At 47.0% G+C, this 21,729-nt stretch overlaps 1 protein-coding gene and 31 non-coding genes across 33 annotated transcripts in view; all 32 read left to right on the forward strand.

Annotated features, from left to right (window-relative positions):
* Positions 1–313: 313 nt before the first annotated feature.
* On the forward strand, positions 314–385 carry trnap-agg (transfer RNA proline (anticodon AGG)). The gene has a single exon. It is a non-coding gene; the product is annotated as a tRNA-Pro (tRNA).
* A 244-nt stretch (positions 386–629) lies between these two features.
* On the forward strand, positions 630–702 carry trnap-ugg (transfer RNA proline (anticodon UGG)). Its single transcript has one exon. It is a non-coding gene; the product is annotated as a tRNA-Pro (tRNA).
* A 379-nt stretch (positions 703–1,081) lies between these two features.
* Positions 1,082–1,153, forward strand: trnap-cgg (transfer RNA proline (anticodon CGG)). Its single transcript has one exon. It is a non-coding gene; the product is annotated as a tRNA-Pro (tRNA).
* A 607-nt stretch (positions 1,154–1,760) lies between these two features.
* Positions 1,761–1,835, forward strand: trnap-agg (transfer RNA proline (anticodon AGG)). Its single transcript has one exon. It is a non-coding gene; the product is annotated as a tRNA-Pro (tRNA).
* A 241-nt stretch (positions 1,836–2,076) lies between these two features.
* Positions 2,077–2,148, forward strand: trnap-ugg (transfer RNA proline (anticodon UGG)). Its single transcript has one exon. It is a non-coding gene; the product is annotated as a tRNA-Pro (tRNA).
* A 377-nt stretch (positions 2,149–2,525) lies between these two features.
* Positions 2,526–2,597, forward strand: trnap-cgg (transfer RNA proline (anticodon CGG)). Its single transcript has one exon. It is a non-coding gene; the product is annotated as a tRNA-Pro (tRNA).
* A 607-nt stretch (positions 2,598–3,204) lies between these two features.
* Positions 3,205–3,279, forward strand: trnap-agg (transfer RNA proline (anticodon AGG)). The gene has a single exon. It is a non-coding gene; the product is annotated as a tRNA-Pro (tRNA).
* A 241-nt stretch (positions 3,280–3,520) lies between these two features.
* Positions 3,521–3,592, forward strand: trnap-ugg (transfer RNA proline (anticodon UGG)). The gene has a single exon. It is a non-coding gene; the product is annotated as a tRNA-Pro (tRNA).
* A 377-nt stretch (positions 3,593–3,969) lies between these two features.
* Positions 3,970–4,042, forward strand: trnap-cgg (transfer RNA proline (anticodon CGG)). The gene has a single exon. It is a non-coding gene; the product is annotated as a tRNA-Pro (tRNA).
* Positions 4,043–4,655: 613 nt separating this feature from the next.
* trnap-agg (transfer RNA proline (anticodon AGG)) lies at positions 4,656–4,727 on the forward strand. The gene has a single exon. It is a non-coding gene; the product is annotated as a tRNA-Pro (tRNA).
* Positions 4,728–4,971: 244 nt separating this feature from the next.
* Positions 4,972–5,043, forward strand: trnap-ugg (transfer RNA proline (anticodon UGG)). The gene has a single exon. It is a non-coding gene; the product is annotated as a tRNA-Pro (tRNA).
* A 378-nt stretch (positions 5,044–5,421) lies between these two features.
* Positions 5,422–5,494, forward strand: trnap-cgg (transfer RNA proline (anticodon CGG)). The gene has a single exon. It is a non-coding gene; the product is annotated as a tRNA-Pro (tRNA).
* Positions 5,495–6,102: 608 nt separating this feature from the next.
* trnap-agg (transfer RNA proline (anticodon AGG)) lies at positions 6,103–6,178 on the forward strand. The gene has a single exon. It is a non-coding gene; the product is annotated as a tRNA-Pro (tRNA).
* A 241-nt stretch (positions 6,179–6,419) lies between these two features.
* Positions 6,420–6,491, forward strand: trnap-ugg (transfer RNA proline (anticodon UGG)). The gene has a single exon. It is a non-coding gene; the product is annotated as a tRNA-Pro (tRNA).
* A 377-nt stretch (positions 6,492–6,868) lies between these two features.
* On the forward strand, positions 6,869–6,940 carry trnap-cgg (transfer RNA proline (anticodon CGG)). Its single transcript has one exon. It is a non-coding gene; the product is annotated as a tRNA-Pro (tRNA).
* A 613-nt stretch (positions 6,941–7,553) lies between these two features.
* Positions 7,554–7,625, forward strand: trnap-agg (transfer RNA proline (anticodon AGG)). Its single transcript has one exon. It is a non-coding gene; the product is annotated as a tRNA-Pro (tRNA).
* A 244-nt stretch (positions 7,626–7,869) lies between these two features.
* trnap-ugg (transfer RNA proline (anticodon UGG)) lies at positions 7,870–7,941 on the forward strand. Its single transcript has one exon. It is a non-coding gene; the product is annotated as a tRNA-Pro (tRNA).
* Positions 7,942–8,318: 377 nt separating this feature from the next.
* On the forward strand, positions 8,319–8,391 carry trnap-cgg (transfer RNA proline (anticodon CGG)). Its single transcript has one exon. It is a non-coding gene; the product is annotated as a tRNA-Pro (tRNA).
* Positions 8,392–9,004: 613 nt separating this feature from the next.
* trnap-agg (transfer RNA proline (anticodon AGG)) lies at positions 9,005–9,076 on the forward strand. Its single transcript has one exon. It is a non-coding gene; the product is annotated as a tRNA-Pro (tRNA).
* Positions 9,077–9,320: 244 nt separating this feature from the next.
* Positions 9,321–9,392, forward strand: trnap-ugg (transfer RNA proline (anticodon UGG)). The gene has a single exon. It is a non-coding gene; the product is annotated as a tRNA-Pro (tRNA).
* A 377-nt stretch (positions 9,393–9,769) lies between these two features.
* Positions 9,770–9,841, forward strand: trnap-cgg (transfer RNA proline (anticodon CGG)). The gene has a single exon. It is a non-coding gene; the product is annotated as a tRNA-Pro (tRNA).
* Positions 9,842–10,454: 613 nt separating this feature from the next.
* On the forward strand, positions 10,455–10,527 carry trnap-agg (transfer RNA proline (anticodon AGG)). Its single transcript has one exon. It is a non-coding gene; the product is annotated as a tRNA-Pro (tRNA).
* A 244-nt stretch (positions 10,528–10,771) lies between these two features.
* Positions 10,772–10,844, forward strand: trnap-ugg (transfer RNA proline (anticodon UGG)). The gene has a single exon. It is a non-coding gene; the product is annotated as a tRNA-Pro (tRNA).
* A 378-nt stretch (positions 10,845–11,222) lies between these two features.
* On the forward strand, positions 11,223–11,295 carry trnap-cgg (transfer RNA proline (anticodon CGG)). Its single transcript has one exon. It is a non-coding gene; the product is annotated as a tRNA-Pro (tRNA).
* A 613-nt stretch (positions 11,296–11,908) lies between these two features.
* On the forward strand, positions 11,909–11,980 carry trnap-agg (transfer RNA proline (anticodon AGG)). The gene has a single exon. It is a non-coding gene; the product is annotated as a tRNA-Pro (tRNA).
* A 244-nt stretch (positions 11,981–12,224) lies between these two features.
* Positions 12,225–12,296, forward strand: trnap-ugg (transfer RNA proline (anticodon UGG)). Its single transcript has one exon. It is a non-coding gene; the product is annotated as a tRNA-Pro (tRNA).
* A 378-nt stretch (positions 12,297–12,674) lies between these two features.
* Positions 12,675–12,747, forward strand: trnap-cgg (transfer RNA proline (anticodon CGG)). The gene has a single exon. It is a non-coding gene; the product is annotated as a tRNA-Pro (tRNA).
* Positions 12,748–13,356: 609 nt separating this feature from the next.
* On the forward strand, positions 13,357–13,428 carry trnap-agg (transfer RNA proline (anticodon AGG)). The gene has a single exon. It is a non-coding gene; the product is annotated as a tRNA-Pro (tRNA).
* Positions 13,429–14,110: 682 nt separating this feature from the next.
* Positions 14,111–14,186, forward strand: trnap-cgg (transfer RNA proline (anticodon CGG)). Its single transcript has one exon. It is a non-coding gene; the product is annotated as a tRNA-Pro (tRNA).
* A 609-nt stretch (positions 14,187–14,795) lies between these two features.
* trnap-agg (transfer RNA proline (anticodon AGG)) lies at positions 14,796–14,867 on the forward strand. The gene has a single exon. It is a non-coding gene; the product is annotated as a tRNA-Pro (tRNA).
* A 244-nt stretch (positions 14,868–15,111) lies between these two features.
* Positions 15,112–15,183, forward strand: trnap-ugg (transfer RNA proline (anticodon UGG)). Its single transcript has one exon. It is a non-coding gene; the product is annotated as a tRNA-Pro (tRNA).
* A 4,306-nt stretch (positions 15,184–19,489) lies between these two features.
* Positions 19,490–21,729, forward strand: part of efr3a (EFR3 homolog A (S. cerevisiae)) — a 116,977-nt gene continuing 114,737 nt past the window's right edge. Inside the window, exons 1-2 of one of the 2 annotated variants that reach the window (XM_051413251.1) lie at positions 19,490–19,595; positions 19,859–19,973. In XM_051413251.1, the coding sequence (XP_051269211.1) occupies positions 19,964–19,973 (10 nt within the window). In that variant the 5' untranslated portion in view covers positions 19,490–19,595; positions 19,859–19,963. The other variant, XM_051413260.1, reaches the window with a different exon arrangement.

Genomic DNA, 21,729 nt, shown 5'->3' on the forward strand with positions numbered 1-21,729 from the left:
TGGGTTTCAAACCTGGATGAGCCCCCAACAAAAGCGGCTCATTGGTCTAGGGGTATGAAAGAGAAGGCGATCCAGAAAATGGTGTAGCAACACAGGCGGTAGATAGAGAACGAGATCCAGAAGTTGGCTTGACACAGGGGGAATACAGAGAGGGAGGTCCAGAAGACGGGCCAGTGGTACAGGCGTGAGGCAGAGAACGAGGGTCTGGTTTGGGTTGAAAAGCTAGATGAGCCGTCCACATTGACAAACTTGCAGGTCTGTTTCTAATGACGAGTCAGCCGTGATCGGATCAGGCACTTGGGCAGTTTTCCGTGGCTCGTTGGTCTAGGGGTATGATTCTCGCTTAGGGTGCGAGAGGTCCCGGGTTCAAATCCCGGACGAGCCCTCGTCAAGGGCAGCTTGTCAGCCTCAAGACTCAATGTGCGGACTGTCAGCAAGATCCTGGCTCGAAAGGTCTAAGCTCAGGACCTGCTTAACCGAATCCCAAAGACTGCAATCGGGAGCTGACTGTTGGCATAGTCCCATTATGGCGGTGGGCAAAGCAGCTTTTGAGCTTGCTTTTCTTTTGCAGAAAGGTTGTTTCTATCAATGCAACAGTGATGAAATCAGACTCTTTCGCAGCACTCTGTGGCTCGTTGGTCTAGGGGGTATGATTCTCGCTTTGGGTGCGAGCGGTCCCGGGTTCAAATCCCGGACGAGCCCACAGGTCTTAATAACGGGGCTCTCAGTAAGATCTTTGTTTATCGTCAACTGAAGCGCCTCCGTCTACGCCTAGAAATAAGCATGCGCTCTGCAGATGGCTTGTTGTTGGAGTTGTATTTGCAGTCCCCGTTCCTCCCTCCTTTGAAAAGCCATACGGCCAGCACACGTCACAAGCAGGAGAAAGTATCAGATGGTGTGGCTTTTGTCCTTGAACCGTGGCTAAAGTTGTTTTCGATACCAGAGGTCCCCTAGAATGAAGTGGCGGATGTCCTTACTGCTTCCCATAGCAGCGCTTTCTCTCGACAAAGCTCTTTCTACTTAGTCAGCGGTGTTGGACTCAGACTTCTTTTTTTTTTTACCCAGAAAGTGGGCTTTTTGTGGCTCGTTGGTCTAGGGGTATGATTCTCGCTTCGGGTGCGAGAGGTCCCGGGTTCAATTCCCGGACGAGCCCTCCACCGTAACACCTTGACAGCCGCAAGGTGAAAAGTTGTGACTGTCAGCAACGTATTTGTTAGCCGTAAAGGACTTGCTCCTTCAGACTCTGACCGCACTCTCTGCAAGTGGTCCATCTCAGTGTCGTTGCAGTCACCTCCATCATCACACCTACGTGATTGGAAACAAAAGGAACTTGTTTGGCGAACCTCTACGTGGATGGGATCAGAAAGGGTTTACTTTCCTCTGCCTGTAGTCTTCTTTCTAAGTGTTTCTATCGAAGAACAATCAATCCCAAAATCTGATTTTAATTTGGGTTTCAAACCTGGATGAGCCCCCAACAAAAGCGGCTCATTGGTCTAGGGGTATGAAAGAGAAGGCGATCCAGAAAATGGTGTAGCAACACAGGCGGTAGATAGAGAACGAGATCCAGAAGTTGGCTTGACACAGGGGGAATACAGAGAGGGAGGTCCAGAAGACGGGCCAGTGGTACAGGCGTGAGGCAGAGAACGAGGGTCTGGTTTGGGTTGAAAAGCTAGATGAGCCGTCCACATTGACAAACTTGCAGGTCTGTTTCTAATGATGAGTCAGCCGTGATCGGATCAGGCACTTGGGCAGTTTTCCGTGACTCGTTGGTCTAGGGGTATGATTCTCGCTTAGGGTGCGAGAGGTCCCGGGTTCAAATCCCGGACGAGCCCTCGTCAAGGGCAGCTTGTCAGCCTCAAGACTCAATGTGCGGACTGTCAGCAAGATCCTGGCTCGAAAGGTCTAAGCTCAGGACCTGCTTAACCGAATCCCAAAGACTGCAATCGGGAGCTGACTGTTGGCATAGTCCCATTATGGCGGTGGGCAAAGCAGCTTTTGAGCTTGCTTTTCTTTTGCAGAAAGGTTGTTTCTATCAATGCAACAGTGATGAAATCAGACTCTTTCGCAGCACTCTGTGGCTCGTTGGTCTAGGGGTATGATTCTCGCTTTGGGTGCGAGAGGTCCCGGGTTCAAATCCCGGACGAGCCCACAGGTCTTAATAACGGGGCTCTCAGTAAGATCTTTGTTGATCGTCAACTGAAGCGCCTCCGTCTACGCCTAGAAATAAGCATGCGCTCTGCAGATGGCTTGTTGTTGGAGTTGTATTTGCAGTCCCCGTTCCTCCCTCCTTTGAAAAGCCATACGGCCAGCACACGTCACAAGCAGGAGAAAGTATCAGATGGTGTGGCTTTTGTCCTTGAACCGTGGCTAAAGTTGTTTTCGATACCAGAGGTCCCCTAGAATGAAGTGGCGGATGTCCTTACTGCTTCCCATAGCAGCGCTTTCTCTCGACAAAGCTCTTTCTACTTAGTCAGCGGTGTTGGACTCAGACTTCTTTTTTTTTACCCAGAAATTGGGCTTTTTGTGGCTCGTTGGTCTAGGGGTATGATTCTCGCTTCGGGTGCGAGAGGTCCCGGGTTCAATTCCCGGACGAGCCCTCCACCGTAACACCTTGACAGCCGCAAGGTGAAAAGTTGTGACTGTCAGCAACGTATTTGTTAGCCGTAAAGGACTTGCTCCTTCAGACTCTGACCGCACTCTCTGCAAGTGGTCCATCTCAGTGTCGTTGCAGTCACCTCCAACATCACACCTACGTGATTGGAAACAAAAGGAACTTGTTTGGCGAACCTCTACGTGGATGGGATCAGAAAGGGTTTACTTTCCTCTGCCTGTAGTCTTCTTTCTAAGTGTTTCTATCGAAGAACAATCAATCCCAAAATCTGATTTTAATTTGGGTTTCAAACCTGGATGAGCCCCCAACAAAAGCGGCTCATTGGTCTAGGGGTATGAAAGAGAAGGCGATCCAGAAAATGGTGTAGCAACACAGGCGGTAGATAGAGAACGAGATCCAGAAGTTGGCTTGACACAGGGGGAATACAGAGAGGGAGGTCCAGAAGACGGGCCAGTGGTACAGGCGTGAGGCAGAGAACGAGGGTCTGGTTTGGGTTGAAAAGCTAGATGAGCCGTCCACATTGACAAACTTGCAGGTCTGTTTCTAATGATGAGTCAGCCGTGATCGGATCAGGCACTTGGGCAGTTTTCCGTGACTCGTTGGTCTAGGGGTATGATTCTCGCTTAGGGTGCGAGAGGTCCCGGGTTCAAATCCCGGACGAGCCCTCGTCAAGGGCAGCTTGTCAGCCTCAAGACTCAATGTGCGGACTGTCAGCAAGATCCTGGCTCGAAAGGTCTAAGCTCAGGACCTGCTTAACCGAATCCCAAAGACTGCAATCGGGAGCTGACTGTTGGCATAGTCCCATTATGGCGGTGGGCAAAGCAGCTTTTGAGCTTGCTTTTCTTTTGCAGAAAGGTTGTTTCTATCAATGCAACAGTGATGAAATCAGACTCTTTCGCAGCACTCTGTGGCTCGTTGGTCTAGGGGTATGATTCTCGCTTTGGGTGCGAGAGGTCCCGGGTTCAAATCCCGGACGAGCCCACAGGTCTTAATAACGGGGCTCTCAGTAAGATCTTTGTTGATCGTCAACTGAAGCGCCTCCGTCTACGCCTAGAAATAAGCATGCGCTCTGCAGATGGCTTGTTGTTGGAGTTGTATTTGCAGTCCCCGTTCCTCCCTCCTTTGAAAAGCCATACGGCCAGCACACGTCACAAGCAGGAGAAAGTATCAGATGGTGTGGCTTTTGTCCTTGAACCGTGGCTAAAGTTGTTTTCGATACCAGAGGTCCCCTAGAATGAAGTGGCGGATGTCCTTACTGCTTCCCATAGCAGCGCTTTCTCTCGACAAAGCTCTTTCTACTTAGTCAGCGGTGTTGGACTCAGACTTCTTTTTTTTTACCCAGAAATTGGGCTTTTTGTGGCTCGTTGGTCTAGGGGGTATGATTCTCGCTTCGGGTGCGAGAGGTCCCGGGTTCAATTCCCGGACGAGCCCTCCACCGTAACACCTTGACAGCCGCAAGGTGAAAAGTTGTGACTGTCAGCAACGTATTTGTTAGCCGTAAAGGACTTGCTCCTTCACTCTCAGACTCTGACCGCACTCTCTGCAAGTGGTCCATCTCAGTGTCGTTGCAGTCACCTCCATCATCACACCTACGTGATTGGAAACAAAAGGAACTTGTTTGGCGAACCTCTACGTGGATGGGATCAGAAAGGGTTTACTTTCCTCTGCCTGTAGTCTTCTTTCTAAGTGTTTCTATCGAAGAACAATCAATCCCAAAATCTGATTTTAATTTGGGTTTCAAACCTGGATGAGCCCCCAACAAAAGCGGCTCATTGGTCTAGGGGTATGAAAGAGAAGGCGATCCAGAAAATGGTGTAGCAACACAGGCGGTAGATAGAGAACGAGATCCAGAAGTTGGCTTGACACAGGGGGAATACAGAGAGGGAGGTCCAGAAGACGGGCCAGTGGTACAGGCGTGAGGCAGAGAACGAGGGTCTGGTTTGGGTTGAAAAGCTAGATGAGCCGTCCACATTGACAAACTTGCAGGTCTGTTTCTAATGATGAGTCAGCCGTGATCGGATCAGGCACTTGGGCAGTTTTCCGTGGCTCGTTGGTCTAGGGGTATGATTCTCGCTTAGGGTGCGAGAGGTCCCGGGTTCAAATCCCGGACGAGCCCTCGTCAAGGGCAGCTTGTCAGCCTCAAGACTCAATGTGCGGACTGTCAGCAAGATCCTGGCTCGAAAGGTCTAAGCTCAGGACCTGCTTAACCGAATCCCAAAGACTGCAATCGGGAGCTGACTGTTGGCATAGTCCCATTATGGCGGTGGGCAAAGCAGCTTTTGAGCTTGCTTTTCTTTTGCAGAAAGGTTGTTTCTATCAATGCAACAGTGATGAAATCAGACTCTTTCGCAGCACTCTGTGGCTCGTTGGTCTAGGGGTATGATTCTCGCTTTGGGTGCGAGAGGTCCCGGGTTCAAATCCCGGACGAGCCCACAGGTCTTAATAACGGGGCTCTCAGTAAGATCTTTGTTTATCGTCAACTGAAGCGCCTCCGTCTACGCCTAGAAATAAGCATGCGCTCTGCAGATGGCTTGTTGTTGGAGTTGTATTTGCAGTCCCCGTTCCTCCCTCCTTTGAAAAGCCATACGGCCAGCACACGTCACAAGCAGGAGAAAGTATCAGATGGTGTGGCTTTTGTCCTTGAACCGTGGCTAAAGTTGTTTTCGATACCAGAGGTCCCCTAGAATGAAATGGCGGATGTCCTTACTGCTTCCCATAGCAGCGCTTTCTCTCGACAAAGCTCTTTCTACTTAGTCAGCGGTGTTGGACTCAGACTTCTTTTTTTTTTACCCAGAAAGTGGGCTTTTTGTGGCTCGTTGGTCTAGGGGTATGATTCTCGCTTCGGGTGCGAGAGGTCCCGGGTTCAATTCCCCGGACGAGCCCTCCACCGTAACACCTTGACAGCCGCAAGGTGAAAAGTTGTGACTGTCAGCAACGTATTTGTTAGCCGTAAAGGACTTGCTCCTTTCAGACTCTGACCGCACTCTCTGCAAGTGGTCCATCTCAGTGTCGTTGCAGTCACCTCCAACATCACACCTACGTGATTGGAAACAAAAGGAACTTGTTTGGCGAACCTCTACGTGGATGGGATCAGAAAGGGTTTACTTTCCTCTGCCTGTAGTCTTCTTTCTAAGTGTTTCTATCGAAGAACAATCAATCCCAAAATCTGATTTTAATTTGGGTTTCAAACCTGGATGAGCCCCCAACAAAAGCGGCTCATTGGTCTAGGGGTATGAAAGAGAAGGCGATCCAGAAAATGGTGTAGCAACACAGGCGGTAGATAGAGAACGAGATCCAGAAGTTGGCTTGACACAGGGGGAATACAGAGAGGGAGGTCCAGAAGACGGGCCAGTGGTACAGGCGTGAGGCAGAGAACGAGGGTCTGGTTTGGGTTGAAAAGCTAGATGAGCCGTCCACATTGACAAACTTGCAGGTCTGTTTCTAATGATGAGTCAGCCGTGATCGGATCAGGCACTTGGGCAGTTTTCCGTGACTCGTTGGTCTAGGGGGTATGATTCTCGCTTAGGGTGCGAGAGGTCCCGGGTTCAAATCCCGGACGAGCCCTCGTCAAGGGCAGCTTGTCAGCCTCAAGACTCAATGTGCGGACTGTCAGCAAGATCCTGGCTCGAAAGGTCTAAGCTCAGGACCTGCTTAACCGAATCCCAAAGACTGCAATCGGGAGCTGACTGTTGGCATAGTCCCATTATGGCGGTGGGCAAAGCAGCTTTTGAGCTTGCTTTTCTTTTGCAGAAAGGTTGTTTCTATCAATGCAACAGTGATGAAATCAGACTCTTTCGCAGCACTCTGTGGCTCGTTGGTCTAGGGGTATGATTCTCGCTTTGGGTGCGAGAGGTCCCGGGTTCAAATCCCGGACGAGCCCACAGGTCTTAATAACGGGGCTCTCAGTAAGATCTTTGTTGATCGTCAACTGAAGCGCCTCCGTCTACGCCTAGAAATAAGCATGCGCTCTGCAGATGGCTTGTTGTTGGAGTTGTATTTGCAGTCCCCGTTCCTCCCTCCTTTGAAAAGCCATACGGCCAGCACACGTCACAAGCAGGAGAAAGTATCAGATGGTGTGGCTTTTGTCCTTGAACCGTGGCTAAAGTTGTTTTCGATACCAGAGGTCCCCTAGAATGAAGTGGCGGATGTCCTTACTGCTTCCCATAGCAGCGCTTTCTCTCGACAAAGCTCTTTCTACTTAGTCAGCGGTGTTGGACTCAGACTTCTTTTTTTTTACCCAGAAATTGGGCTTTTTGTGGCTCGTTGGTCTAGGGGTATGATTCTCGCTTCGGGTGCGAGAGGTCCCGGGTTCAATTCCCGGACGAGCCCTCCACCGTAACACCTTGACAGCCGCAAGGTGAAAAGTTGTGACTGTCAGCAACGTATTTGTTAGCCGTAAAGGACTTGCTCCTTCACTCTCAGACTCTGACCGCACTCTCTGCAAGTGGTCCATCTCAGTGTCGTTGCAGTCACCTCCATCATCACACCTACGTGATTGGAAACAAAAGGAACTTGTTTGGCGAACCTCTACGTGGATGGGATCAGAAAGGGTTTACTTTCCTCTGCCTGTAGTCTTCTTTCTAAGTGTTTCTATCGAAGAACAATCAATCCCAAAATCTGATTTTAATTTGGGTTTCAAACCTGGATGAGCCCCCAACAAAAGCGGCTCATTGGTCTAGGGGTATGAAAGAGAAGGCGATCCAGAAAATGGTGTAGCAACACAGGCGGTAGATAGAGAACGAGATCCAGAAGTTGGCTTGACACAGGGGGAATACAGAGAGGGAGGTCCAGAAGACGGGCCAGTGGTACAGGCGTGAGGCAGAGAACGAGGGTCTGGTTTGGGTTGAAAAGCTAGATGAGCCGTCCACATTGACAAACTTGCAGGTCTGTTTCTAATGATGAGTCAGCCGTGATCGGATCAGGCACTTGGGCAGTTTTCCGTGGCTCGTTGGTCTAGGGGTATGATTCTCGCTTAGGGTGCGAGAGGTCCCGGGTTCAAATCCCGGACGAGCCCTCGTCAAGGGCAGCTTGTCAGCCTCAAGACTCAATGTGCGGACTGTCAGCAAGATCCTGGCTCGAAAGGTCTAAGCTCAGGACCTGCTTAACCGAATCCCAAAGACTGCAATCGGGAGCTGACTGTTGGCATAGTCCCATTATGGCGGTGGGCAAAGCAGCTTTTGAGCTTGCTTTTCTTTTGCAGAAAGGTTGTTTCTATCAATGCAACAGTGATGAAATCAGACTCTTTCGCAGCACTCTGTGGCTCGTTGGTCTAGGGGTATGATTCTCGCTTTGGGTGCGAGAGGTCCCGGGTTCAAATCCCGGACGAGCCCACAGGTCTTAATAACGGGGCTCTCAGTAAGATCTTTGTTGATCGTCAACTGAAGCGCCTCCGTCTACGCCTAGAAATAAGCATGCGCTCTGCAGATGGCTTGTTGTTGGAGTTGTATTTGCAGTCCCCGTTCCTCCCTCCTTTGAAAAGCCATACGGCCAGCACACGTCACAAGCAGGAGAAAGTATCAGATGGTGTGGCTTTTGTCCTTGAACCGTGGCTAAAGTTGTTTTCGATACCAGAGGTCCCCTAGAATGAAGTGGCGGATGTCCATACTGCTTCCCATAGCAGCGCTTTCTCTCGACAAAGCTCTTTCTACTTAGTCAGCGGTGTTGGACTCAGACTTCTTTTTTTTTACCCAGAAATTGGGCTTTTTGTGGCTCGTTGGTCTAGGGGTATGATTCTCGCTTCGGGTGCGAGAGGTCCCGGGTTCAATTCCCCGGACGAGCCCTCCACCGTAACACCTTGACAGCCGCAAGGTGAAAAGTTGTGACTGTCAGCAACGTATTTGTTAGCCGTAAAGGACTTGCTCCTTCACTCTCAGACTCTGACCGCACTCTCTGCAAGTGGTCCATCTCAGTGTCGTTGCAGTCACCTCCATCATCACACCTACGTGATTGGAAACAAAAGGAACTTGTTTGGCGAACCTCTACGTGGATGGGATCAGAAAGGGTTTACTTTCCTCTGCCTGTAGTCTTCTTTCTAAGTGTTTCTATCGAAGAACAATCAATCCCAAAATCTGATTTTAATTTGGGTTTCAAACCTGGATGAGCCCCCAACAAAAGCGGCTCATTGGTCTAGGGGTATGAAAGAGAAGGCGATCCAGAAAATGGTGTAGCAACACAGGCGGTAGATAGAGAACGAGATCCAGAAGTTGGCTTGACACAGGGGGAATACAGAGAGGGAGGTCCAGAAGACGGGCCAGTGGTACAGGCGTGAGGCAGAGAACGAGGGTCTGGTTTGGGTTGAAAAGCTAGATGAGCCGTCCACATTGACAAACTTGCAGGTCTGTTTCTAATGATGAGTCAGCCGTGATCGGATCAGGCACTTGGGCAGTTTTCCGTGGCTCGTTGGTCTAGGGGTATGATTCTCGCTTAGGGTGCGAGAGGTCCCGGGTTCAAATCCCGGACGAGCCCTCGTCAAGGGCAGCTTGTCAGCCTCAAGACTCAATGTGCGGACTGTCAGCAAGATCCTGGCTCGAAAGGTCTAAGCTCAGGACCTGCTTAACCGAATCCCAAAGACTGCAATCGGGAGCTGACTGTTGGCATAGTCCCATTATGGCGGTGGGCAAAGCAGCTTTTGAGCTTGCTTTTCTTTTGCAGAAAGGTTGTTTCTATCAATGCAACAGTGATGAAATCAGACTCTTTCGCAGCACTCTGTGGCTCGTTGGTCTAGGGGTATGATTCTCGCTTTGGGTGCGAGAGGTCCCGGGTTCAAATCCCGGACGAGCCCACAGGTCTTAATAACGGGGCTCTCAGTAAGATCTTTGTTGATCGTCAACTGAAGCGCCTCCGTCTACGCCTAGAAATAAGAATGCGCTCTGCAGATGGCTTGTTGTTGGAGTTGTATTTGCAGTCCCCGTTCCTCCCTCCTTTGAAAAGCCATACGGCCAGCACACGTCACAAGCAGGAGAAAGTATCAGATGGTGTGGCTTTTGTCCTTGAACCGTGGCTAAAGTTGTTTTCGATACCAGAGGTCCCCTAGAATGAAGTGGCGGATGTCCTTACTGCTTCCCATAGCAGCGCTTTCTCTCGACAAAGCTCTTTCTACTTAGTCAGCGGTGTTGGACTCAGACTTCTTTTTTTTTACCCAGAAATTGGGCTTTTTGTGGCTCGTTGGTCTAGGGGTATGATTCTCGCTTCGGGTGCGAGAGGTCCCGGGTTCAATTCCCGGACGAGCCCTCCACCGTAACACCTTGACAGCCGCAAGGTGAAAAGTTGTGACTGTCAGCAACGTATTTGTTAGCCGTAAAGGACTTGCTCCTTCACTCTCAGACTCTGACCGCACTCTCTGCAAGTGGTCCATCTCAGTGTCGTTGCAGTCACCTCCATCATCACACCTACGTGATTGGAAACAAAAGGAACTTGTTTGGCGAACCTCTACGTGGATGGGATCAGAAAGGGTTTACTTTCCTCTGCCTGTAGTCTTCTTTCTAAGTGTTTCTATCGAAGAACAATCAATCCCAAAATCTGATTTTAATTTGGGTTTCAAACCTGGATGAGCCCCCAACAAAAGCGGCTCATTGGTCTAGGGGTATGAAAGAGAAGGCGATCCAGAAAATGGTGTAGCAACACAGGCGGTAGATAGAGAACGAGATCCAGAAGTTGGCTTGACACAGGGGGAATACAGAGAGGGAGGTCCAGAAGACGGGCCAGTGGTACAGGCGTGAGGCAGAGAACGAGGGTCTGGTTTGGGTTGAAAAGCTAGATGAGCCGTCCACATTGACAAACTTGCAGGTCTGTTTCTAATGATGAGTCAGCCGTGATCGGATCAGGCACTTGGGCAGTTTTCCGTGGCTCGTTGGTCTAGGGGGTATGATTCTCGCTTAGGGTGCGAGAGGTCCCGGGTTCAAATCCCGGACGAGCCCTCGTCAAGGGCAGCTTGTCAGCCTCAAGACTCAATGTGCGGACTGTCAGCAAGATCCTGGCTCGAAAGGTCTAAGCTCAGGACCTGCTTAACCGAATCCCAAAGACTGCAATCGGGAGCTGACTGTTGGCATAGTCCCATTATGGCGGTGGGCAAAGCAGCTTTTGAGCTTGCTTTTCTTTTGCAGAAAGGTTGTTTCTATCAATGCAACAATGATGAAATCAGACTCTTTCGCAGCACTCTGTGGCTCGTTGGTCTAGGGGGTATGATTCTCGCTTTGGGTGCGAGAGGTCCCGGGTTCAAATCCCGGACGAGCCCACAGGTCTTAATAACGGGGCTCTCAGTAAGATCTTTGTTGATCGTCAACTGAAGCGCCTCCGTCTACGCCTAGAAATAAGCATGCGCTCTGCAGATGGCTTGTTGTTGGAGTTGTATTTGCAGTCCCCGTTCCTCCCTCCTTTGAAAAGCCATACGGCCAGCACACGTCACAAGCAGGAGAAAGTATCAGATGGTGTGGCTTTTGTCCTTGAACCGTGGCTAAAGTTGTTTTCGATACCAGAGGTCCCCTAGAATGAAATGGCGGATGTCCTTACTGCTTCCCATAGCAGCGCTTTCTCTCGACAAAGCTCTTTCTACTTAGTCAGCGGTGTTGGACTCAGACTTCTATTTTTTTTACCCAGAAATTGGGCTTTTTGTGGCTCGTTGGTCTAGGGGTATGATTCTCGCTTCGGGTGCGAGAGGTCCCGGGTTCAATTCCCCGGACGAGCCCTCCACCGTAACACCTTGACAGCCGCAAGGTGAAAAGTTGTGACTGTCAGCAACGTATTTGTTAGCCGTAAAGGACTTGCTCCTTCACTCTCAGACTCTGACCGCACTCTCTGCAAGTGGTCCATCTCAGTGTCGTTGCAGTCACCTCCATCATCACACCTACGTGATTGGAAACAAAAGGAACTTGTTTGGCGAACCTCTACGTGGATGGGATCAGAAAGGGTTTACTTTCCTCTGCCTGTAGTCTTCTTTCTAAGTGTTTCTATCGAAGAACAATCAATCCCAAAATCTGATTTTAATTTGGGTTTCAAACCTGGATGAGCCCCCAACAAAAGCGGCTCATTGGTCTAGGGGTATGAAAGAGAAGGCGATCCAGAAAATGGTGTAGCAACACAGGCGGTAGATAGAGAACGAGATCCAGAAGTTGGCTTGACACAGGGGGAATACAGAGAGGGAGGTCCAGAAGACGGGCCAGTGGTACAGGCGTGAGGCAGAGAACGAGGGTCTGGTTTGGGTTGAAAAGCTAGATGAGCCGTCCACATTGACAAACTTGCAGGTCTGTTTCTAATGATGAGTCAGCCGTGATCGGATCAGGCACTTGGGCAGTTTTCCGTGGCTCGTTGGTCTAGGGGTATGATTCTCGCTTAGGGTGCGAGAGGTCCCGGGTTCAAATCCCGGACGAGCCCTCGTCAAGGGCAGCTTGTCAGCCTCAAGACTCAATGTGCGGACTGTCAGCAAGATCCTGGCTCGAAAGGTCTAAGCTCAGGACCTGCTTAACCGAATCCCAAAGACTGCAATCGGGAGCTGACTGTTGGCATAGTCCCATTATGGCGGTGGGCAAAGCAGCTTTTGAGCTTGCTTTTCTTTTGCAGAAAGGTTGTTTCTATCAATGCAACAGTGATGAAATCAGACTCTTTCGCAGCACTCTGTGGCTCGTTGGTCTAGGGGTATGATTCTCGCTTTGGGTGCGAGAGGTCCCGGGTTCAAATCCCGGACGAGCCCACAGGTCTTAATAACGGGGCTCTCAGTAAGATCTTTGTTTATCGTCAACTGAAGCGCCTCCGTCTACGCCTAGAAATAAGCATGCGCTCTGCAGATGGCTTGTTGTTGGAGTTGTATTTGCAGTCCCCGTTCCTCCCTCCTTTGAAAAGCCATACGGCCAGCACACGTCACAAGCAGGAGAAAGTATCAGATGGTGTGGCTTTTGTCCTTGAACCGTGGCTAAAGTTGTTTTCGATACCAGAGGTCCCCTAGAATGAAATGGCGGATGTCCTTACTGCTTCCCATAGCAGCGCTTTCTCTCGACAAAGCTCTTTCTACTTAGTCAGCGGTGTTGGACTCAGACTTCTTTTTTTTTTACCCAGAAAGTGGGCTTTTTGTGGCTCGTTGGTCTAGGGGGTATGATTCTCGCTTCGGGTGCGAGAGGTCCCGGGTTCAATTCCCGGACGAGCCCTCCACCGTAACACCTTGACAGCCGCAAGGTGAAAAGTTGTGACTGTCAGCAACGTATTTGTTAGCCGTAAAGGACTTGCTCTTCTTCAGACTCTGACCGCACTCTCTGCAAGTGGTCCATCTCAGTGTCGTTGCAGTCACCTCCAACATCACACCTACGTGATTGGAAACAAAAGGAACTTGTTTGGCGAACCTCTACGTGGATGGGATCAGAAAGGGTTTACTTTCCTCTGCCTGTAGTCTTCTTTCTAAGTGTTTCTATCGAAGAACAATCAATCCCAAAATCTGATTTTAATTTGGGTTTCAAACCTGGATGAGCCCCCAACAAAAGCGGCTCATTGGTCTAGGGGTATGAAAGAGAAGGCGATCCAGAAAATGGTGTAGCAACACAGGCGGTAGATAGAGAACGAGATCCAGAAGTTGGCTTGACACAGGGGGAATACAGAGAGGGAGGTCCAGAAGACGGGCCAGTGGTACAGGCGTGAGGCAGAGAACGAGGGTCTGGTTTGGGTTGAAAAGCTAGATGAGCCGTCCACATTGACAAACTTGCAGGTCTGTTTCTAATGATGAGTCAGCCGTGATCGGATCAGGCACTTGGGCAGTTTTCCGTGGCTCGTTGGTCTAGGGGTATGATTCTCGCTTAGGGTGCGAGAGGTCCCGGGTTCAAATCCCGGACGAGCCCTCGTCAAGGGCAGCTTGTCAGCCTCAAGACTCAATGTGCGGACTGTCAGCAAGATCCTGGCTCGAAAGGTCTAAGCTCAGGACCTGCTTAACCGAATCCCAAAGACTGCAATCGGGAGCTGACTGTTGGCATAGTCCCATTATGGCGGTGGGCAAAGCAGCTTTTGAGCTTGCTTTTCTTTTGCAGAAAGGTTGTTTTTATCAATGCAACAGTGATGAAATCAGACTCTTTCGCAGCACTCTGTGGCTCGTTGGTCTAGGGTTATGATTCTCGCTTTGGGTGCGAGAGGTCCCGGGTTCAAATCCCAGACGAGCCCACAGGTCTTAATAACGGGGCTCTCAGTAAGATCTTTGTTGATCCTCCGTCTACGCCTAGAAATAAGCATGCGCTCTGCAGATGGCTTGTTGTTGGAGTTGTATTTGCAGTCCCTGTTCCTCCCTCCTTTGAAAAGCCATACGGCCAGCACACGTCACAAGCAGGAGAAAGTATCAGATGGTGTGGCTTTTGTCCTTGAACCGTGGCTAAAGTTGTTTTCGATACCAGAGGTCCCCTAGAATGAAGTGGCGGATGTCCTTACTGCTTCCCATAGCAGCGCTTTCTCTCGACAAAGCTCTTTCTACTTAGTCAGCGGTGTTGGACTCAGACTTCTTTTTTTTTTTACCCAGAAAGTGGGCTTTTTTGTGATTCGTTGGTCTAGGGGTATGATTCTCGCTTCGGGTGCGAGAGGTCCCGGGTTCAATTCCCGGACGAGCCCTCCACCGTAACACCTTGACAGCCGCAAGGTGAAAAGTTGGGACTGTCAGCAACGTATTTGTTAGCCGTAAAGGACTTGCTCCTTCACTCTCAGACTCCGACCGCACTCTCTGCAAGTGGTCCATCTCAGTGTCGTTGCAGTCACCTCCATCATCACACCTACGTGATTGGAAACAAAAGGAACTTGTTTGGCGAACCTCTACGTGGATGGGATCAGAAAGGGTTTACTTTCCTCTGCCTGTAGTCTTCTTTCTAAGTGTTTCTATCGAAGAACAATCAATCCCAAAATCTGATTTTAATTTGGGTTTCAAACCTGGATGAGCCCCCAACAAAAGCGGCTCATTGGTCTAGGGGTATGAAAGAGAAGGCGATCCAGAAAATGGTGTAGCAACACAGGCGGTAGATAGAGAACGAGATCCAGAAGTTGGCTTGACACAGGGGGAATACAGAGAGGGAGGTCCAGAAGACGGGCCAGTGGTACAGGCGTGAGGCAGAGAACGAGGGTCTGGTTTGGGTTGAAAAGCTAGATGAGCCGTCCACATTGACAAACTTGCAGGTCTGTTTCTAATGATGAGTCAGCCGTGATCGGATCAGGCACTTGGGCAGTTTTCCGTGGCTCGTTGGTCTAGGCGTATGATTCTCGCTTAGGGTGCGAGAGGTCCCGGGTTCAAATCCCGGACGAGCCCTCGTCAAGGGTAGCTTATCAGCCTCAAGACTCAATGTGCGGACTGTCAGCAAGATCCTGGCTCGAAAGGTCTAAGCTCAGGACCTGCTTAACCGAATCCCAAAGACTGCAATCGGGAGCTGACTGTTGGCATAGTCCCATTATGGCGGTGGGCAAAGCAGCTTTTGAGCTTGCTTTTCTTTTGCAGAAAGGTTGTTTCTATCAATGCAACAGTGATGAAATCAGACTCTTTCGCAGCACTCTGTGGCTCGTTGGTCTAGGGGTATGATTCTCGCTTTGGGTGCGAGAGGTCCCGGGTTCAAATCCCGGACGAGCCCACAGGTCTTAATAACGGGGCTCTCAGTAAGATCTTTGTTGATCGTCAACTGAAGCGCCTCCGTCTACGCCTAGAAATAAGCATGCGCTCTGCAGATGGCTTGTTGTTGGAGTTGTATTTGCAGTCCCTGTTCCTCCTCCTTTGAAAGCCATACGGCCAGCACACGTCACAAGCAGGAGAAAGTATCAGATGGTGTGGCTTTGTCCTTGAACCGTGGCTAAAGTTGTTTTCGATACCAGAGGTCCCCTAGAATGAAGTGGCGGATGTCCTTACTGCTTCCCATAGCAGCGCTTTCTCTCGACAAAGCTCTTTCTACTTAGTCAGCGGTGTTGGACTCAGACTTCTTTTTTTTTTACCCAGAAAGTGGGCTTTTGTGATTCGTTGGTCTAGGGGTATGATTCTCGCTCGGGTGCGAGAGGTCCCGGGTTCAATTCCCGGACGAGCCCTCCACCGTAACACCTTGACAGCCGCAAGGTGAAAAGTTGGGACTGTCAGCAACGTATTTGTTAGCCGTAAAGGACTTGCTCCTTCACCTCAGACTCCGACCGCACTCTCTGCAAGTGGTCCATCTCAGTGTCGTTGCAGTCACCTCCATCATCACACCTACGTGATTGGAAACAAAAGGAACTTGTTTGGCGAACCTCTACGTGGATGGGATCAGAACGGGTTTAATTTCCTCTGCCTGTAGTCGTCTTTCTAAGTGTTTCTATCGAAGAACAATCAATCCCAAAATCTGATTTTAATTTCGGTTTCAAACCTGGATGAGCCCCCGACAAAAGCGGCTCGTTGGTCTAGGGGTATGAAAGAGAAGGCGATCCAGAAAATGGTGTAGCAACACAGGCGGTAGATAGAGAACTAGATCCAGAAGTTGGCTTGACACAGGGGGAATACAGAGAGGGAGATCCAGAAGACGGGCCAGTGGTACAGGCGTGAGGCAGAGAACGAGGGTCTGGTTTGGGTTGAAAAGCTAGATGAGCCGTCCACATTGACAAACTTGCAGGTCTGTTTCTAATGATGAGTCAGCCGTGATCGGATCAGGCCCTTGGGCAGTTTTCTGTAGCTCGTTGGTCTAGGGGTATGATTCTCGCTTAGGGGGCGAGAAGTCCAGGGTTCAATTCCCGGACGAGCCCTCCACGGTAACACCATGACAGCCGCAAGGTGAAAAGTTGGGACTGTCAGCAACGTATTTGTTAGCCGTAAAGGACGTACGTGATTCGAAACAAAAGGAACTTGTTTGGCGAACCTCTACGTGGATGGGATCGGAAAGGGTTTACTTTCCTCTGTCTGTAGTCTTCTTTCTAAGTGTTTCTATCAAAGATAAATCAATCCAAAATCAAATCCAGCCAATCTGATTGCATTCTGCTTTTGGTTTGGGTTTCCAACCTTGACGAGCCCCCGACAAAAGCGACCCCTGTAATCACTGTCTGTTGGCATAGTAAAAAAAAAATCAATCCAAAATAAAATGCAGCCAATCTGATTTCATTTTCTTTTCATTTACCTCAAAGTTCTGCTCCTACATCCATTTTTGAAAGTAAAAACATATTACTAGTTTGAGTAATACACCTTACTGGTCATATAATATCAACAATATAAAAGGCCTCTGCGATACTGTGGTTGTTCACAGGGCAATGTTGCCCGATGCATTCCGATTGCAAAATCTGTTGATGTTTGGTCAGTAAAGACAACACTGCTCCCCTGTCCCTCCCCCCTTCCAGCTTCATTTTAAGCCGGTGTGTGGATCCACCTCTGTCATTCTGTACCGACATGTGGGCGTCCCTGCATTAGAGTAATTACACAAACAGGATTTTTAAAAATGTTTTTTATTTATTTTTTGTCAGGCAGGGGTGCCGCTGGCTGTCTGTCATTTGACTTTAACAGATGCTTGGCAACCCATCTGTGGGGCCAAAGCCTTTAATCACCTCTAAGTCCATTGGACGGCCGAGCAAAGGTCCTTAAGAGCTTAAAAAGCACAACTAGCACACTTTCACACACATTTACACACCAGCTCTGAGAGATATATTTAGTTGAGTCCTGGATAATTATGGTCTGTTGGACAGTTTGGTCTCATTGGTGATCTTAATGACAACATAGTCTCTTGTGGCATCATTAGTGATGTTGCAGGACCATTAGCTTCCTTCATTAAACTAACTATGTGTACATGTCTGAGGTCCTAATGAGATTAAATACATCATGAGTACAGATTTAGCATGAGTGGCCTAAACATGGAAGCCATATTGATTTGATCTACTGTTGTGAGCTACAGAGAGAAAACACTGTAAAAACAAAAACAACAAAGTTGCCATGACATCCTAAAATTTACCCTGAACATCAACATTGATTCAATTTATTTAATTTTGACTTTGTTCTGTCTCATTATCGTCTTGCCAATCGTCTGTGAAGCACTTTGAACTGTGCTATATGAATAAAGTTTGATTGATTGAATTACTGTATTACAGCAGCTCAGCATTGTAGAAAAAACATTTGCAGCAAGCAAAGAGACATGAAAAAAAAAGATAAAACTATAGTAAATGGCCAAACGTATGTGGACACTCCTGGTCTGTGGCTGTTTTTTATGATTTGAATCTTTTATTCTTTATTTTGTTCGGACAAGATAGAGAATTGAAGATGAAACCATTGGACTCTGTATTTATTTTACATTATTTTGTGCGGGAGGAAACATAAATAAAATAAAAATATTATAGAAAAGGAAAGACAAAAAAGGGCTAGTTCACACAAATTATAAAAAGAAAGAAAACAAAATATATTTATATAATAACATATTTTCTTATTTCTCGTGGTACAACAGTTTGGTTTCGAGACATCTGTCGCTGACTGGAATATCATAGTATGGTGCTGATGTGACTATAATAATCACTATACAACTCCAATCCCATCGAAGTAAATAAAAGAGTAGAGCAAATATTCTGTGTGGAGACTTTGAGGGGTGGCAGAAATATTTAATCACAAACAATCACATATATCAGTATTTGCTTGGAAAAACACCAAAATGAAGATATTTCAAATAATATTTCAACTCAAAATAATTATTGTGTCAGATTAGTGAAGCATTGAATAGAAATGAGTGTAAAAATGGCAATTTGAAATAATTTTTAGTCTTTTTTGATCAAATTTAAGCCGATCTTAAACACCAATTTAAGATCAGTTGGTGTAAAATGTGGCCATAACAGATTGTTTAATGAATTTCCATTTTTATCACGTTAGTTTTAAAGTTAATCTTTATTGATGTGTTAAATTTGAAAGCATTTAACACCAAACTAGGGTGGCAAGACATCTTGAAACCTAAAAATGGTCCCTGATTTGGACTGAAGGTCAGACAAAAAAGATATTTAACTGTGTCAATTTGGGCTCAGAGAAATTAAAAATATTTCATCAATTAATCAAGAGAATATTCTGTAGATTGTTACAATTAAAATCCATTTTTGTTTGTTTAAATCAAAGAAATTGAATATTTCCAGCCACTGAATGTTTCCATTTTCCATAACTATTTTTTCTCCACAATTACAAAAATGGAGGATGTGATTGGATTGTTGGATTTTTGATCAATAGGCAGTGATATATCAGGATCATGGTGAAATAAACATAGCAACAGAAGAGGTGCAGATTTAATAATCAACACAGACGGGTGAGAAAACTACATAATTATATATTTAGAGTGAAATATTCCTTATTCCTCACTACATCCACTTATAAAACTTGGACTGGGATTTGGAAGTGAAGTAAAAAAAATACTCTGCACAAGTGTAATATTATTTATTTATTATTTTAAAACTTTATTGTCACTTTTAAACAGATATAAGTCAAAAGGTAAAGAACATTAAGACATCATAATGAAAAAAGGATAAAATAACAGAAAGAAGAAAACAACATAATAAATAAATATAATAAATAAAGGAGTAACTTAACAGAAAACTATTCCTGCAGCATACTCAGTGCATGGACACTTTTTTTTAGACTCAACTTTATTTATAAAGCACCTTTCATACAAACTGAAACGACACATAAAAACCTCAAATAAAACTGTACAACATAAAACATGAATATTGATGTGTAAAAAATAATCAACAGGGAGACAAAATAATGTAAAAAAATAAATAAATAAATAAACTTATATAAACTTTCACATAACATCATGTGGATTGATCACGTGATGAGTTCTCATATAGGCCAATAGTTTAACAGTGAAATAACTCCTATAATAACACACACATATAGAATATATGAATATATATTATATATAATATATAATATATAATGAGCTCCTCCACCGACCCTGAGCGGCGGCAGCGGGGAGGGGGGGGTCCGTGGAGCCGCTCTCACTTCCGCGTTGTCTGTCACCGTAAAGCAGGAAGCGCTGTAGTAACGTTAATCCTCCCGGTTGCTGTTTACCTGCAGGTATGTAACGTATGCTCCGGTACGACGTGCCTCTACCGTCTGTGTGTGTGTGTGTGAGGGTAGCTACTGCGGCTAATCCCTGCGGACAGCCGGTGTTCGTTAACCGGGAGAGGAAGAGGAAGAGGAAGAGGAGGTGTGTGTGTGGGGGGGGGGTTGTTCGTTACATTCCGTTAACGGGGGCTCCGGTTTCTCTCCGCTCTCACGTTAACGGTGGCCGTTCAATGTGTCGTGTGAGGTCGTAAACAGGTGATCTGATGTTACAGGGTGAAGTCAGACAGCAGGAGAAGCTACATGGAGGCTAACTAACCCCCCCCCTCCACATACACACCCCAGGACCGAGAGAGGAACTGCGGTACATTACCGGCAGGATGCCAGCCGGTAATGTGTGTGTGTGTGTGTGTGTGTGTGTGTGTGTGAGAGACAGTGACAGTTAATGTGTGTGTGACAGTGCTGCGTTCAATGTCACAGTTTGGGCTAATAATAACACAGACAGGAGGATGGTGGAAGTTGGGTTAAAAAAAAAAAAAAAAAAAAAAGTGCAGTGGTGCGTTCACTGTCTCAGCTTGTGTGTGGCATTTGAGGACTTCCTGGTCTCACCTGTAGTCCTGCAACTGACACATCGGTTAATTAACAGGAAAGTAATGTAACTCGTAGTGTAACTGATTACTGTTGGCCGGGGGAATTAATAAAGTAATATTAAGAAAAAAAAATAAAAGGGGGTTTAAAAGTTAGTGGCAGTGGGTGGGTTTTTTTTTTTTGGGGTTTTTGGGGGTTTTTATCGGTTGTTATTCTTTTAGGTTTTGAGATGCCTTTTGGGTCCCGGTTTGGTGTCAAATTCAGTAATCACGTGTTAAAATGTGGAAATAACTATATTTTTTTTTTTTGGCTCTGTGTGTTTTTATGTAAGTGTTACTCTGATTTCTGTTAAAAGAGGCGTGTGTGGGACTTTATCACCTGTTTATATGTCGTTTGGGTTGTCGGGCCTGAGTACCAGTTAACGGTAACAGTGAAGACGTAAAAGTGTAAAAAAACCCACAAAAGTTAAGAAATTACTTAAAGTTATTTATTTATCAAACACTTTCTGTTTTCAGGCTTTTCTCTGTTTTCTAAAACTGTAAACTGAGTATATTTGAGTTATTGAGACATTTCAAGGCGTCACTTTCGGCTCCATGTGTCACTATTATAAAGCAGAACAATTCATGAATGAATCAAATATTAATTATTGATTAAAACAATTGTTTGAGCTCACTGTTGTGTTGCATTCAGGGGGTGTTTGGGATTCTGAATGTTATTGCTCGCCGCCACCATTTGTGAGATATTTAAAGGTCAGAAGTTCACCGTCACTTTTATCGGAGCAGAACTGGACAGGTGGAATTTACCCTACGTGCCACATCTGGGGCAATAAACAGCCGGGTGGTTGCAGCTAGCAGGTTGTGATAGCCTCTAATCGCAGATATTTTACTGTTGTCAGCGGCCCTGAATGCAGCCCGACCTCTCTGCTCCTGCTACATAAACGGGGCACATAAATAACAATCTGGACGCAGAGGTCAGTGCTGTGAGCTCACAGGTCAAAGGTCAGTCAGACAGGATTTTTTATTTTTTTTTTTGTAGCAGGATACGTCTGAAACCGAAAGCGAGCGAGTGTCGAACACGTCTGTCTATAGATAACGAAAGGTAAAGAAGAACAATGCTTCCCATTGCTGTTGACATTCAGCATATACTGCAGCTGCACTGACCTTTTTATGTAATCCTTAACACACACACACACACACACACACACACACACACACAGTGAAGGCTGTGTGGCTCTGACTGGAATCTGTTCGATGTTTAACTAAAGACTGATTTCACTTGGAGGACCTGATTGCTCTCAGTTCATGAAATATATGTAATATATTTTATATTTTATATATTTTATATGAATAAGACTTTGAGGAGTTGTGTTTCGGAGAGGGAACATTAGTGGAACTGGATACACTTTAACCAATGTGTCTTTATCAATGGTTTCTGATTTTAAAGCTTTAAATCTCACTCTTATTCTCAGTATTCAGCCTTCTGTGCTCGGTCAACTTCCTCCTTTCCTGTATTTAGATATGCTATATGCTAAACTGATCTATGTTGAAGAGACAACCTC

Source organism: Dicentrarchus labrax, unplaced genomic scaffold, assembly GCF_905237075.1.
Source record: "Dicentrarchus labrax unplaced genomic scaffold, dlabrax2021, whole genome shotgun sequence".
Classification (NCBI taxonomy): domain Eukaryota; kingdom Metazoa; phylum Chordata; class Actinopteri; family Moronidae; genus Dicentrarchus; species Dicentrarchus labrax.